Raw genomic sequence first — 16,594 nt, 5'->3', positions numbered from 1 at the left:
TACACATATATATACACATCAGCAATGGATTGCCGTCCTGTCTGGGGTGTGTTACTGCATAGCGACCAGTGATTCTGGGGAAACAGGACCCACCATGACCTTGTTTAGAATAAAGTGTCAGCAAAACATGATATATATATATTTTCATTCATGTATTCACTGTTCCGCTGTCTGTTTTACCACTGCTTTATCCTGGTCAGGGTCACAGGGGTCTGATTCACTGAGCTGAAGGTGGAACACACCCTGGACAGGTTGCCAGTCCATCACAGGGCAAACACACACACACACACACACACACACACACAAAAGGCGATTTCTAACAGCTCTATTTGGTCTGACTGCATGTATTTGGACTTGTGGAAGGAAACCAGAGCTCCCGCAGGAAACCCACACAGACACAGGGAGAACATGCAAACTCCACACAGAAAGGACCCTGGCCACCCAGCCGGGGAACTGAACCAAGGACCATCCTGCTGTTAGGCAACACCACTACCCAGGCGGCACGGTGGCTAAGTGGGTAGCACTGTCGCCTCACAGCAAGAAGGTCCTGGGTTCGATCCCCAGGTGGGGCGGTCCAGGTGGAGTTCGCATGTTCCCCCTGTGTCTGCGTGGGTTTACTCCGGGTGCTCTGGTTTCCTGGTGTCATGAATGTAACCAAAGTGTAAAACATGACGTTAAAATCCTAATACACAAACAACATCATTACCCACTACGCCCTATGTAGATATATAATTGCCTAAAATGTGCATTTTCTTTGTTGAGTGGTGTAACTTAAAACATTAAGAACACTGATTTGGGTGAAACTATATTGTTTTAATATTAAAGACTAAACTGATTAAGAACACCTTACCTAACACTCCTAAAATTCAAATGTCCTCAAAATGTCTTTGTCTTTGCAGAAAAAACCTTACCTGGGGCATTAAACCAGTTAAGCTGGGAGTGGGAGTCGACAGAGCAGCCTCCTCCACTAACCCAGGCCCACAGTGGGTGCTCATCTGGCCCATATGGCTCCTCCACACCCAGGTTGAAGGTGGCTATGGACGATAAGCTGGAGGTGTCAGCTGCATCCCTTCCGGTCCGAACAGTCAGGTGAGTCTGGGCCTCCTCCAAGTCCACATTGCTCCACTGCGGGTCGAGCTGGCCAGACTGGCTAGGGGAAACCAACAGGGCTGGGGTAGCCTTGTCTTTCCCCTCCACATCTGATTCCACACTCTCCTCCTCCAGGATGGACGTGTTCGGTGGGGGCTCACGCCATGCAATTTGACCCTCTCGGTCAGACACCAGCTCTGAAATGAAGCTGTCACTGGTCACTTTGGGGATTTGTCGTTTAGGTGGGTTTTCAGACTCGACAGGGGGAGCTTTTCCGTCCGCTGGTTTCTCTGCTTCAGAGTCTGCGTCACTCAGGACGGAGGCCTGTGACTGCAGACGGACCTCGCCACCAAAAAAACAACCGGCACTGAAAAGACATGTTTTATTATTTTGTATGAATCTGCTAAAATGTCAAGAAATTATTAATTAACCTTAAATATTAATAAAAAACTAGGAACTGTTTCGGAACTATAATAGATTTTGTTTAGCCAGACTTTCACCAGGCAGTAAAGGTTAACATTTATGACACCAGCTAGTGGCCAGTGCTTTTTATAATTAAAGTATAGATGTGGCACATAGCCCTACAGGACAGCTTCTTTCACCGGAACCAAGTTGTCTTTCACTCACCTCTGCAGGCTGCTGGCACTGGCGCTGGAGTTAGAGCGCTCAGTGTCTCTGGGTACAGACACAGCCTTCCAGGCCTTCCCACTCAGCTCACTGACAGTTACACCTTGACGAAAATATACCGCCCGGTCCTCACAGCCAACGCCCCACACCTGCAGCAGAGCCAAAAACATAAAGGTCAGCTCATACATGCTCCAGTTCAGCTCTGTGGTACAAGCAGGTAAGTCAATGACTGATGTTTGCATTTTGGATTGAACTGACACTGAAAAGCCAGATCACTCAGCACTCACCTTTGTATGATTATAATATATTATAATTGAGTAAATATGTGAGTGTGTGTTGCCCTGGGTGTGTTCCTGCCTTGTGGAAAGCGATTCTAGGTAGGTATCGAGTTTTCTTACCTGGTCATTGAGGCCCACATTGATCATCAGCATTTCCCCCACCATCCCAATCCAGCCTGAGCCACAGGGATTGTGGGAGTTCACTCCCCGCCTAAACCAAACCTATTATAAAACAGCAGGGAAAAAATACTGTAAAAGTTAGTACAGTACAGTACACAGTACATAAAAAATTATTTGTAAATTGTTTTAAGGTATTTATTTATTTAATGTTTTATATGTTAATATGTTTGCCTTATCCATTTTAATACACTGATTCCTAATTTAATCCTAAGAATTCTAAGGATGGAGCAGTGTAAGACTGAACCGTTTGTGCCGTTTTGGAAATGTACCCCATACTCAGAAAGGTTTGATGGACTGTGTGTTGTGACACATTCACTGCATGGTCAGTAGCCCTTCTGATGGTCTGTACCAGATGCCACAGCATTTATGTCAGCATGAATGAGTCTTGGCAGACCACTGTGGATGGGTACTTACCACGACAGCCTGTGAGCAGCCTCGTTATTTCAGAGATACTTCAAACCAGTTGTCTGGCCATAACAAACTGGCCTTATCAAAATCACTCAGATTTTTCTGCTGATCATACAGTATATGCTGCATTCAATACGTGTACTATTGAACTACCATCAGCCCAGCATGTAATATATCTCTGAGTGGGACATGCACAAATTTTACAAAATAGGCACGGCTATGTACAAATGTGTTTGAACATCAGTGTATATACAAAAAACAATAATGTTGAAATGATAAATATGTTGTCTTTGTAATGTAGCCATTTCAATAAAATAGCAGGATGACCTGAAAGCAGAAAATAAAGCAGAGATGTATGTTTAAAATGTGCATGCAATGTTAGAACCAAGGTCCATAGTACCATGGAGCCGGGCACCACTGCAATAACCTTGGACTATGCACAGGATTCACATCAAAAAGGATTTATAAATTATTGGTTTAGATTTACCTACTAGATTTATCCTACTGTATTAACTTTTTTTTTTAATTGGGTTTGTATGTAAAAGTACTTTTTAAAAATATGACTCATTAGTTGGTTCCCTTCTTACTTTATTATCCTTTGTCACAGCCCAAACAACATTGACTCCCACCGCTACATGAATAGCTCCAACTCCTGGACTCGGTGAATCAACCACTACCCACGAGGAGCCTAGAAATACAATTATGTATGAATTAATAAGAGGCATTTTAACATGAAAAAAGCTTAACCCACTACATCGGCTGTACTGTGGTACATAATTGTTTACCCTTAGGGCAATCTCTGCTAATGCCCTCTCTGACCAGCAGCTGGCCTTCCCAGAGTACTGCCCAGAGCAGATCAGATGTCCCACAGCTTATCTGCACAACCTCTCCTGGTGTTTCCACCTCCTCCCATACTGAGCCCTCTGGATCATAGTGGTTGATGCCATTTCGGAACCAAACCTGTTTAAAAAAAACAAAAAAACACCAGGATTAGTGACAGGAGCTTCTTACTGATCAGTCTGTGATATCACATAATACATTTATTTTTAAGGTAATAGTAAATATGAAACGTAATCATTTTTATTGTAATTTATAAACTGACCTTTCCTTGAAGAGAAGCAGCCCACAGTGAGATCTGCCCCAGTGGCTCCTCAGTGATCTCCCAGCCACCACAGCTTATGTCATTAAATGGGTCAGGAAGAGAAGCTGTCTGCTCTGAGGGGATCTGGTGATCCTCAAACACACACGCACACACACAGACACACAGATAGAGATAGAGAGATAGAGAGAGAGAGAGAGAGAGAGAGAGAGAGAGAGAGAGAGAGAAAGAGAGAGAAAGAGAGAGAGAGAGAGAGAGAGAGAGAGAGAGAGAGAGAGAGAGAGAGAGGATAATATTATCAAGTGTTCTTTAAAGCCCATTGACCTAGCAAATTGAAGTTATTATTGATTTTATAAACATACACACACCTTAGCCCAGGTGTCCTGTGACTTGTACCTCCGGTAGCGCATCCATCTGCGGCGACGTACACAAGAGTTCCATTTCTTGTCTTTGGTGTAGGTGGCCGGAAAATCAATAGCGTATGTCCAACCCTGCAAACGTACACAAATTGAGTGACGGCTACAGGCACATCAGCAGAACAGCACTGGGTATATTTACTTACCCCTCTCTCTGTGGGATCCCCTCCAAAGTTCTCGTCCACATACCAGTCAGCCTCCCACTCCCAATTTTCAGACGGAAGCTGAAAACCTTCCAGCGGCTGATGCTGCAGCCCTGTCACGTCACTCCACTGCCAACGATCACTAGGCAACAGGCGGTCCGAGAAACCGTCTACAGGATTCCATCGCTACGATTCACATCGAAACACAGAGCAAACAACTAAGACCAATACTTCAGTACAGTCTCGTGATGTACTTTCTGTTTAGCCTGACAGGTACCTGATTTTCATAGGTCTCCTCACGGTAGCGGATGGGAACCTCACTGGCATGGACGTACAGGTAGATGTTGTGATCACAAGCGATGCCCCAGCAGCACTGGCTTGCAGCCGTGACACGCTTGAACTCCAAGTGGGCATCACGACACTGCTCCCACTGCTGCCCTGCTGTTGACAGACTATAAACCCTCCCATATACGTCTACGGCCCACAGCAGGGAGCTAGGCATGGTGCACTCTGCAACACATTCAAAGTCTGGTAGGATTTGGCAGCACTCATATTTCCTTATTTGAGCTTTTCTCACAAAAAAAAAGCAGTTTCAGAAAAAGCAGAAAGGAAACCCAGAACAGCTGGGGACAGCAATGCAAGTGGAAGTTAAACTAAAACATGTGCATTATTCAAGAGGCAGTTCATGTTTTGACAAATAAGTTTTAATTTTTTCACTTTAATGCTATGCTACCTGGGTTCGAATCTCAGCGATGCTATTGGATGGGCATCTACATTGGCTGGGCGGATTGGCACCCTGTCCAGTATATTTCTGACTTGCGCCGAGTGTCTCCCAGTGGTGGACCTGCTGCAGCCCTGACTAAGATAAAGTGGTTGATAAAAATGAACAATATTTTTGTTTCCACTTATAAAATATAAAAATGCATACAGTATGTATTTGTTTGTTTAATTAGGATTTTAACGTCATGTTTTACACTTTTGGTTACATTCATGACAGGACAGGTAGTTACTCATTACACAATATTCATCAGTTCACACAAGGTTATATCGAACACAGTCATAGACAACTTAGTGTCTCCAATTCACCTCACTTGCATGTCTTTGGACTGTGGGAGGAAACCGGAGCACCCGGAGGAAACCCACGCGGACACAGGGAGAACGTGCAAACTCCACACAGGAAGGACCTGGACCGCCCCACCCGGGGATCAAACCCAGGACCTTCTTGCTGTGAGGCGACAGTGCTACCCACGTAGCCACTGCACCGCCCCGTATGTATTTGAATACGAGAATAAGTAAAAATCAATACTAGGATCTGTTCAAATACTGTTTGTTTAAAGTTGAAGTTGTAAATCACCAGTCTGGACATGCCTCCAACATGTAGATGCAGGGTTTCAAAACAAACAGGTTAGACCTGTCACAGAGAGAATCAGGAGAAAAATGAAGTGAATCTTAGAGACACCTCTTCTCTGATCAGGTTTGGAAACCCTACAAGTAACCAGTGATAAACCTGAGTCAGATTTTTGAATATACACAAGCAATAAGCAAAATGCAATCTGAGTGGTTGTAAGTTAGTTTTGTTATTTATTTATTAGGATTTAAACGTCATGTTTTACACTTTGGTTACATTCATGACAGGACAGGTAGTTACTGGTTACACAAGCTTTATCAGTTCAAGCCTTTAATGTCAAACACAGTCATGGACAATTTTGTATCTCCAATTTACCTAACATGCATGTCTTTGGACTGTGGGACTGGACTGGAGCACCCAGAGGAAACCCACGCAGACACAGGGAGAACATACAAACTCCACACAGAAAGGACCTGAACCACTCCACCTGGGAATGGAACCCAGGACCTTCTTACTGTGAGGTGACAGTGCTACCACCGAGCCACTGTGCCACCCTAAGTTAGTTTTGAGGTGACAGATTTGTAATTCTTTTCTCTATACCAGAAACCAGAAACTTGTTGAAATTGTGGTCTGAGGTAACATCAGTGAACTTATTCAACTTTGTGGATTTGTGTGCTTGGATTATAGAGCATGCACAGCTCATTCTACAGCTGTAATCGATAAAAATGATGTTAAGAATCTGTAGGTTGGTGATGTGGGGACTTGAAACTGGAGAACAGAAATAGTTTTTGGCTCACACTTTAGATCTAAACCATCTAAAAGTCCTAGTGGATTATATTACGTTCTAGTTGCGTTAATAAACGTGCAATAGACAAACCTTGGTTTTATATGGGATGCACATACAACATTTTTCACATTTTAACGTCATGTTTTACACTTTGGTTACATTCATGACAGGACAGTTAGTTACTGGTTACACAAGATTTATCAGTTCACATGTTTTTTTTTAACGTCAACCAATTTAGTATCTCCAATTCACCTCACTTGCATGTCTTTGGACTGTGGGAGAAAACCGGAGCACCGGGCGAACAATAGGCAAATCTTGGTTTTATATGGGATTACATCCAGGGCGGCACGGTGGCTTAGTGGGTAGCACTGTCGCCTCACAACAAGAAGGTCCTGGGTTCGATCCCAAGGTGGGGCAATCTGGGTCCTTTCTGTGTGGAGTTTGCATGTTCTCCTCGTGTCCGCGTGGGTTTCCTCCAGGTGCTCCGGTTTCCTCCCACAGTCCAAAAACATGCCACCAGGATAATTGGAAACACTGAATTGTCCTGTAGATACCTAGCCACTAGATGCACAAACCAGTGCATTGTAGTGCAAGCCCAGATAAAAATAGGGAGGGTTGTGTCAGGAAGGGCATCCGGCGTAAAAACTGTGCCAAATCAATGCGGATCATGATCCGCCGAGAGCCGACCACGCAACCGAACGGGACAAAGGCCGAGATAGAAGAAGATATGGGATTACATCCACAATGTTTTCCAGTGCAGATTTATTTATTTAGTAAGATTTTAACGTCGTTTTACACACTTTGGTTACATTAATGACAGAAACGGTAGTTACTCGTTACACAAGATTCATCAGTTCACAGGTTTTTTTTGTATCTTCAATTCACCTCACTTGCATGTCTTTGGACTGTGGGAGGAAACCGGAGCACCCGGAGAAAACCCACGCAGACACGGGGAGAACATGCAAACTCCACACAGAAAGGACCCAGACCACTCCACCTGGAAATCGAACCCAGGACCTTCTTGCTGTGAGGTGACAGTGCTACCCACTGTACCAAACTAAGATAGTTTTGAGGTGACAGATTTGTAATTCTTTTCTCTATACCAGAAACTTGTTGAAATTGTGGTCTGAGGTAACATCAGTGAACTTATTCAACTTTGTGGATTTGTGTGCCTGGATTATTGAACATGCACAGCTCATTCTACAGCTGTATGGATAGAAATTATGTTGAAAATCTGTAGGTTGGTGATATAGAGATTTGAAATGAGAGGAAGGAAATAGTTTTTGGCTCACACTTTAGATCTAAACCATCTAAAAGTCCTAGTGGATTATATTACATGTTCTAGTTGCGTTAATAAACGTGCAATTGACAAACCTTGGTTTTATATGGGATGCACAAAGAACATTTTTCAGTGCAGATTTATTTATTAGGATTTTAACATCATGTTTTACACTTTGGTTACAATAATGACAGAAACGGTAGTTACTCATTACACAAGATTCATCAGTTCACAGATTTTTTTTTTATGTCAAACAATTTTGTATCTTCAATTCACCTCACTTGCACGTCTTTGGATTGTGGGAGGAAACCGGAGCACCCGGAGGAAACCCACGCAGACACGGGGAGAACATGCAAAATCCACACAGAAAGGACCCAGACCACTCCACCTGAGGATCAAACCCAGGACCTTCTTGCTGTGAGGTGACAGTGCTACCCACTGTGCCGCCCTAAGATAGTTTTGAGGTGACAGATTTGTCATTCTTTTTTTTCTATACCAGAAACTTGTTGAAATTGTGGTCTGAGGTAACATCAGTGAACTTATTCAACTTTGTGGATTTGTGTGCCTGGATTATTGAGCATGCATCAAGACAGTCTGAGGTAACAGCTTTTCCTACAGCTGTACTGGATGAGATTTATGTTGAGAATCTGCAGGTTGATGATATGGATACTTGAAATAGGAGGAAGGAAATCACTTTTGGCTCACACTTCAGATCTAAACAATCTAAAAGTCCTAGTGGATTATATTACATGTACTAGCTGCATTAATAAACGTGCAATATGCAAATCTTGGTTTTATATGGGATTAATTTACATCCACAATGTTTTCCAGTGCAGATAAACCAGTATAATGAAAGAGAAACCTGAGCCACTGGTTATATTAGACCAGGTCATTAACAACTGCGTAATTACTTTCAGACACTGTTTGTTGTGGCGCTTGGTTGTTGCGTTCTGGTTAATGCTTGTGTGTTAATAAGGAAATGCACAATACATTGTACAAGACATTTACCCTGTGGCATCTCAGTGCCCATACAAAATAATCGCCAGGACCATCCATCTTTCTGTATGGTTATCTGGTAAACACGTTTGCAGCACTGAGCTGGTTATGTTTAGCTAAAAATAAGATTATCGCAAAGCATCAGAGGCATTAAAAGGACCAGAAAAATATCACAGTAACATCACTTACCTTGTTGTTAGCTGTCATACGGCTTATTTAAACACCGCGGTTATACTGAGATTATTGTACCATCCTTATCAAACCCAACTGCTACAAATGTATCTCTGCTATTTACATTCAGCCTCCTCTCATCCCAACCAGGAAGTCAGGCACCGTTTTTAAAATGGCTCGATCCCAAACATATGTCAGTAGTTCACTACATGAGGTGTAGTAGACGTTATGAATTACAGTCTGAAGTGCACCTATATAGGGTGAAATAAGCTATTTGGGACGTGAGCTACAGTTTAAAGCACTAATTCCGCTAGGGAGGCACTCATTTGTAGCTCGGTGTTATTATTACTCTAGGAAGTGCTGCAGCATTACAGTAAAGTCAGACCTGCTCCTAAATATACATCAGTGTTAGTTTTAACCCCTGGATAAATGCAGTGCTTGGTGATTGTTTTTATAACCAGCACGGTGGCTCAGTAGGTGGCACTGTCGCCTCACAGCAAGAAGGTCCTGGGTTCGATTCCCAGGTGGAGCGGTCCAGGAGTGAAGTTTGCATGTTCTCCCTGTGTCTGCGTGGGTTTCCTCCGGACGCTCCGGTTTCCTCCCACAGTCCAAAGACCTGCGAGTGAGGTGAATTGGAGATACTAAATTGTCCATGACTGTGTTTGATATTAAACTTGTGAATCTAATGAATCTTGTGTAACGAGTAATTACCATTTCTGTCCTAATAAATCCTAATAAATAACAGGGCAGTTGTAGCCTAACGGTTAAGGTACTGGACTAGTAATCAATAGGTCGCTGGTTCAAGCCCCACCACTGCCAGGTTGCCGCTGTTGGGCTCTTGAGCAAGGCCCTTAACCCTCAATTGCTTAGACAGTCTACTGTTACAATACTGTAAGTCACTTTGGATAAAAGGGTCTGCTAAATGTAAAAAATGTCAAATAACCAACAAAGGAAACAAACTTTAAAACACAAAAGGTATTTTATGTTTTTCCAGTATTTTCATTTATGCAAATTAATAGAAATTGTGCACCCAAATGAGTAAAATGTAAATTTTGTTTATGCAATTTTCTATCATTTGTCAGTCAAATAAGAATGGAGTAAAAGTAAAAATTACTCTAACCTTACAAGTAGCTTACTTTTTATTTATTTATTTATTTATTAGGATTTTAATATCATGTTTTACACTTTGGTTACATTCATGACAGGACAGGTAGTTAATCGTTACACAAGATTCATCAGTTCACAAGTTTAATGTCTAACACAGTCCTGGACAATTTTGTATCTTCAATTCACCTCACTTGCATGTCTTTGGACTGTGAGAGGAAACCGGAGCTGCCGGAGAAAATCCACACAGACAGGGGGAGAACATGCAAACTCCACACAGAAAGGACACGGACCACCCCACCTGGGGATCAAACCTAGGACCTTTTTGCTATGAGGTGACAGTGCTACCCACCGAGCCACCATGCCACCTGGATTTACACAAATAATAGAAATTGAGCACCAAAATGAGTAAAATGTAAATTTTGTTTATGCAATGTTTATTTGTCAGTCAAGTTAGAATGGAGTAAAAGTAAAAAATTACTCTATCCGTACAAGTAGGCTACATTTTAAACAGGTAAATAGATTATATGTGGTGTGTTACTACTACCCACTTTTAATCGACATATCAAATGTTATCTTATAGCATAATTTCTACTCTTCTTTCCTAAACTCATGAGCACTCTACGCTGCTAACTATATCAGAATATGTTTTTACCTCATCTATCATTTACTCAGTACCATGTACTAACCAACACTACACTTGTCTAGAAATGTCTTTTGTATTTATTGTTCTGTTTTTTATCTGCACTGTATATATATATTTTCTTGCACAGGTAGCGTTATCATGACAGTGTTAACAGAAGAGAGAGGTTTCCTCGATATGGTGAAAAGAATAAACAAAAACAGATGGAGGATGAAAAGAGGAAGACCAAATATGCACTGGAAGAACCTGTCAAAGAAATTAAGCATGTCGGCGGTGCAGTTTAGAACAGACTAAAACACTATATACTGCTCGGTTTGTTAAGCCACGGCTGTTGCAAACAATGACATTACGAACGCAGTAACAATCCACATATGCAAGGACACGATTCCTCTATGGACAGTCGAGAAAGAAGCTTTTAGAGCAATAATTAAAACAGTGGATTTCGGGTATGTCTTACGGGGTGAAAATCCTTCATGATAGTCACTATTTCAACGTTATTAGCAAACTGAAATCGGAGATATATAAAGTTGTCCACTTTTCTACAACAGACCTGTGGTTAAGTTGTACAGTGGAGTTTGCAAACGTCGTTTTACTTGTTAAAGAGAGAGCTAACAGTCATTAAACAGTAAAAATTGTATTTATTGCAACAGTTTCATGCGAAACTGGAACAGGAAACCGGAGCACCCGGAGTAAACCCACGCAGACACGGGGAGAACATGCAAACTCCACACAGAAAGGACCCGGACCTCTTAACCTTGGAATCGAACCCAGGACCTTCTTGCTGTGAGGCGACAGTGCCACCCACTTGAAGTGGTTCTAATGAATGATTGAATTTATGCAAATTCTCTTTGTGTATTACAATGTTGGACATAATGCAGTTACATTTTGTTTTTACTAAATTTTTTAATAGTGGTTGTTACCACGTTGTTGTGTTTGCTGAATGGTAACTTTACAATGCTTCAGAGTTGGAATTAGGTTTTAATGTACACCACCTTTCCCCTTTTAAATACAGATTTGATTACTGTTTAAAACAGTATATAATGGGTTTACTAAAAAATATGCCAAAATATACACTCAGCACCACAGATGATTAACTTGGGGTTTAGAAAGTTCCATAACATCTAACTTTGTCACGACCTCCTAATTCCTTGTTAGTGATTATGATTCACTACAGCTGGTGGACCCTTTGGGCCTATATAAATATGGTTAGTTTGACTGAACCTATTAAAAGAATAATGGAGCAGTTGGGTCTTTGTCAAGGTTGGAATAAATCCATATATGTAATTTGCTGTAGAATATGCTGTAACAGTCAACAGACTTTTCATCATCATGAGCCTAGAAGCGTCCAGGCTTTATCCAAGGTGACACTAAGCCTGAGAATAAAAATAATAAATCAATGTCTTGTAGACAAATTAAAACATTATGGCAAAAGTAGCCAACGTATACACTTATACACTTGAGAGAAAACATTGTTTCTTTCTAATTCTGTTTAAAGTATGGAACTTTTTATGACATTTATGTCTTGTGTGGTACCAGTAAAAACTGTACCAATGTAACCTTCTTATAACACAACATTTCTTCATATTTTGGTCAACATTGGGCTTCCACCATTGTTTACAATATGATCCTAATACTTGTTAGTGCGTTTCCACTAACAGCCAAACGATGGCACTATTGTTCAGGTTCTTACGTTATACCTTTTCAAACTGCAATATACAAGAACAATAATACAAACCCTAGTGTGGTCAAACAACGTTTATATAGCAGCTAAGACAGATACCAGGGTCCTCTTTGCTTTAGTGGGTGTTAACAGGTTAGTTGTACTGCAGTATTTTATATGCATATTAGACAACACATGATAATTGTAATGATTTTACTCATGTTACAGGCATGTTAAGGATGGTAATCAAACCAAATCTTGAACTAGTAATTTGGATTTTTTTTAAGTGGGCACACTTGTCAGTATAAGACAAAAAGAAATTCTGCCACACACATTAATCAAGCGGTACACTGATAAACTTAAGTGTTCTGCACACCAATGTTACACTTATATCATGTTTTTTTATTTATTTAATGAATTCCATTTCAATAAAACAAGTAATACCCATGTACACGTTGACTCCTCTTTGTATAGTTGTACTCTAATTAATGAAAAAAACTTAATGAGATGAAATGACACCCTTGTTATTTATGTGATGTGTAGAACACTGGCCGGGCCTCACAGCAAGAAGGTCCTGTGTTTGATCCCAAGGTGGGGCGGTCCAGGTCCTTCCTGTGTGGAGTTTGCATGTTCTCCCCATGTCTGTGTGGGTTTACTCTGGGTGCTCCGGTTTCCTCCCACAGTCCAAAGACGTGCAAGTGATGTAAATTGGAGATACTAAATTGCCCATGACTGTGTTCGATATAACTGATGAATCTTGTGTAATGAGTAACTACCGTTCCTGTCATGAATGTAACCAAAGTGTAAAACATGATGTTAAAATCCTAATAAACAAACAGAACACTGACCATTTTCTTAACTCTTAATTACTTAGGCAACATAACACAGATTACATTCATCAAAAATAGTTAATACTGCTTGCAATAAAGCAGTTTTAGAGATTTATGTTGTGTGGTAATGTTTTAGAAGTTAAACACCTTTGAGTCCATGCCACTCTAGTCTGTAATTAAAGCTACGCTTCCTACCTAACGTAACGTCTTTGCTTGCACTGGTTACGCTAGACCTTGTTTTTATATGTAATTACAAACTGTTTGTCAATAAATATAGTTAATTTCCTCAAAAGATTGTTGCAAGTTTATGTGAATATTTTATAATATAATATATATAATATTTTATTTCTATAATTACTGACTGTAGTCCATCTGTTTCTCTGCATGCTTTGTTAGTCCCCTTGCATGATGTTCTTCAATGGTCAGAACTCTCCCAGGACCACCACAGAGCAGGTATCGTTTAGGTGGTGGATCATTCTCAGCACTGCAGTGACACTGACATGGTGGTGGTGTGTTAGTGTGTGTTGTGCTGGTATGAGTGGATCAGACACAGCAGCGCTGCTGGAGTTTTTAAATACCGTGTCCACTCACTGTCCACTCTATTAGACACTCCTACCTAGTTGGTCCACCTTGTAGATGTAAAGTCAGAGACGATCGCTCATCTATTGCTGCTGTTTGAGTTGGTCATCTTCTAGACCTTCATCAGTGTTGGCAAAACTGATCATCATTTTGCCAACACTGATCATCAGTGTTGGCAAAATGTTGGCTGGATATTTTTAGTTGGTGGACTATTCTCAGTCCAGCAGTGACAGTGAGGTGTTTAAAAACTTCAGCAGCGCTGCTGTGTCTTATCCACTCATACCAGCACAACACACACTAACACACAACCACCATGTCAGTGTCACTGCAGTGCTGAGAATGATCCACCACCTAAATAATACCTACTCTGTGGGGGTCCGGACCATTAAAGAACAGGGAGAAAAGCAGGCTAAAAAAGCATGCAGAGAAACAGATGTACTACAGTCAGTAATTGTAGAACTACAAAGTGCTTCTATATGGTAAGTGGAGCTGATAAAATGGACAGTGAGTGTAGAAACAAGGAGGTGGTTTTAATGTTATGGATGATCAGTGTATATAACTAACAAGATAATGAATGGACAGACACAGCCACTGCGGCCTGTCGACAACAGTGGGGCTGTGCTGGGAATAGTTGTCACATGTTTTATACAAGGTTTTTTTTTTTTGAGAGAGAGAGAGATGGTGTCTCCTCAAACCTTGTGTACCCCTGTCAGTGATCATAAAGTAAATGTTGAGACTCAGCATTTTGAAAACCTTTATTTTTTATTTTGATGGCATTTTAACAGAAATGAGCACAAAGAAACAAATGTTACTACAGGCTGAAGTCACCCCATATGTTAAACAAAAGTTTATAAAATATTCATGTCGAATGAGGAAACAAAAATAATATTAAAGATTATTATTTAAATCAGAAAGCAAATTCATTTCTGACTAGCTATCACAGATACATTCAAAGATTACAGCAGTGATTTTTTTTCTTTTTTCTTTTTTCCTGAACAGCAGGCAGCATATTAATTAACATATAAGAAATAAATCAATCATTCAAAATAAATGAGCAGTTGTACGTACACTGTACCTTAGTTCACCATGTTAAAAATCTTTAAAGACTTAGTAAACCACTGCATTTTATGAAGGTATTGGCATCTCTAGTAGAATTTACAGCACAGTTTACATAGACAGATGCAGATGCTACTGTTTATACCATACAGAATACATTTATCTAGTATTTGTATATGTAAATGTAAATTCAGATATTTTCAGTTTACATTTTTCATCTTTGTTCTATGATCTCTACAACAGATGAAACGTTAAACATGTTTTATTATTCTAGGTCAGTGCGCTGGTCTAAATGGTTTCAGCTTTGAAATGCTGCTAGTTACTGCTTTATCTAAAAATATTAACAAATCACAGTTTAACAGCCAGAAAGACCAATATGGTCAAACAATGCGTTATATCAGAATACAAGATACGGTCTTTTGGACTTTAAAGGGATTCAGTTTCTGAACCAATTCAATTTAAAACCAACCAATTAATTACATATTAAATCTATGTAATTGTTCATGGAATTCATGTAAAACATCTGCAGTAAAGCACTTTTCATTTTAGCCTAAGTATCTGAAACCAAAATAAAAATCCTTATCAAGTCTTGTGCTGAAGAATGTTAGATCATCGGTGCTGATCTGTCATTTGTAACCGTGGGCCGCAGTCTGACTGTACAAAAGGGATTCCCACCTCTGAAAAGAAATAGGTGTGTTATGGTCACTTACTCAGTGTACTAAAGTAATGTTGCCAAACCAAAATTCTTAGGAGTGTTACTCACCCAAGAAAGGGAGGCATTGACGTCCCATTTGACAAAGACACCTGTTCCAAACAAAAACAGCAGAACTATTAGCACTGTTGGCAGCATTTCAGTTTTAATCCCAGCTTTAATACAGATCGGCCCTGTCAGACTGGTTGGATTAGGATATCACGCCATTGTTTTCTCAACACCACAGAGTACAGCTGACGCCAGAAGGCATAACAAAGTTCCACGATCAACAGGAGGGAAAAAAATGTAAATCAGTCCAACTTAATGTGAACAAATGTCTTGTGCATACAGTGGATACAGAAAGTTTAAATTTCCTTGTTGTTTTTACACACTTTGTGTTGTGGAATTGATTTTGATTGGTTATAATCGACTTAATTACCATGAAAACATGTTTTTTATTTTTCAAATTAAAAATCAAAAATTAAATCTATTCAGACCCTTCACTATGGTACTCTGATTCATCCTATTTGCTTTAATCATCCTTGAAATGTGTGTAGAACTCTTCAGAGTCCACTTGTTGCCATTCAAATTTACTGGACATAGTTTGGAAAGGCACCAGGATCTACAAGGAGCCACAATTTACATCACATTGTCAGAACAAAAACCAACCCACAAAGTCCAAGAATCTGTCTGTAAATCTCAACAATGAATTGTGGCAGGACATGGATCAGAGCAAGAATAGAAAACAATATACAGTGTATCACAAAAGTGAGTACACCTCTCACATTTCTGCAAATATTTCATTATATCTTTTCATGGGACAACACTATAGACATGAAACTTGGATATAACTTAGAGTAGTCAGTGTACAGCTTGTATAGCAGTGTAGATTTACTGTCTTCTGAAAATAACTCAACACACAGCCATTAATGTCTAAATAGCTGGCAACATAAGTGAGTACACCCCACAGTGAACATGTCCAAATTGTGCCCAAATGTGTCGTTGTCCCTCCCTGGTGTCATGTGTCAAGTTCCCAGGTGTGAATAGGGAGCAGGGCTGTTAAATTTGGTGTTTTGGGTACAATTCTCTCATACTGGCCACTGGATATTCAACATGGCACCTCATGGCAAAGAACTCTCTGAGGATGTGAGAAATAGAATTGTTGCTCTCCACAAAGATGGCCTGGGCTATAAGAAGATTGCTAACACCC

At 40.5% G+C, this 16,594-nt stretch overlaps 2 protein-coding genes across 4 annotated transcripts in view; both read right to left on the bottom strand.

The window, feature by feature from the left end:
* The window catches only part of tecpr1a (tectonin beta-propeller repeat containing 1a), a 55,248-nt gene extending 50,165 nt beyond the window's left edge, over positions 1-5,083 (bottom strand). For both annotated transcript variants that reach the window (XR_010013848.1, XM_063003178.1), the window contains exons 1-10: positions 4,974-5,083; positions 4,518-4,750; positions 4,244-4,426; positions 4,050-4,172; positions 3,685-3,807; positions 3,368-3,542; positions 3,170-3,270; positions 2,115-2,216; positions 1,717-1,865; positions 912-1,456 (exon numbers count right to left, since the gene is read on the bottom strand). Coding sequence is in view for 1 of the 2 variants with exons in the window: in XM_063003178.1 (XP_062859248.1) it covers positions 912-1,456; positions 1,717-1,865; positions 2,115-2,216; positions 3,170-3,270; positions 3,368-3,542; positions 3,685-3,807; positions 4,050-4,172; positions 4,244-4,426; positions 4,518-4,742 (1,726 nt within the window). In the remaining variant the exon portion in view is untranslated. The remainder of the gene's footprint in view (positions 1-911; positions 1,457-1,716; positions 1,866-2,114; positions 2,217-3,169; positions 3,271-3,367; positions 3,543-3,684; positions 3,808-4,049; positions 4,173-4,243; positions 4,427-4,517; positions 4,751-4,973) is intronic.
* A 9,906-nt stretch (positions 5,084-14,989) lies between these two features.
* Positions 14,990-16,594, bottom strand: part of baiap2l1a (BAR/IMD domain containing adaptor protein 2 like 1a) — a 46,543-nt gene continuing 44,938 nt past the window's right edge. Inside the window, exons 13-14 of one of the 2 annotated variants that reach the window (XM_063003824.1) lie at positions 15,457-15,497; positions 14,990-15,370 (exon numbers count right to left, since the gene is read on the bottom strand). In XM_063003824.1, the coding sequence (XP_062859894.1) occupies positions 15,298-15,370; positions 15,457-15,497 (114 nt within the window). In that variant the 3' untranslated portion in view covers positions 14,990-15,297. Of the gene's footprint in view, positions 15,371-15,456; positions 15,498-15,554; positions 15,639-16,594 lie in introns of those variants that run through there. The other variant, XM_063003825.1, reaches the window with a different exon arrangement.

This window comes from Trichomycterus rosablanca, chromosome 10 (genome assembly GCF_030014385.1).
Source record: "Trichomycterus rosablanca isolate fTriRos1 chromosome 10, fTriRos1.hap1, whole genome shotgun sequence".
In the NCBI taxonomy this organism is placed as follows: Eukaryota; Metazoa; Chordata; class Actinopteri; order Siluriformes; family Trichomycteridae; genus Trichomycterus; species Trichomycterus rosablanca.
The sequence above is the reverse complement of the archived record's forward strand: the minus strand, read 5'-3'. Positions and strand labels throughout refer to the sequence as shown.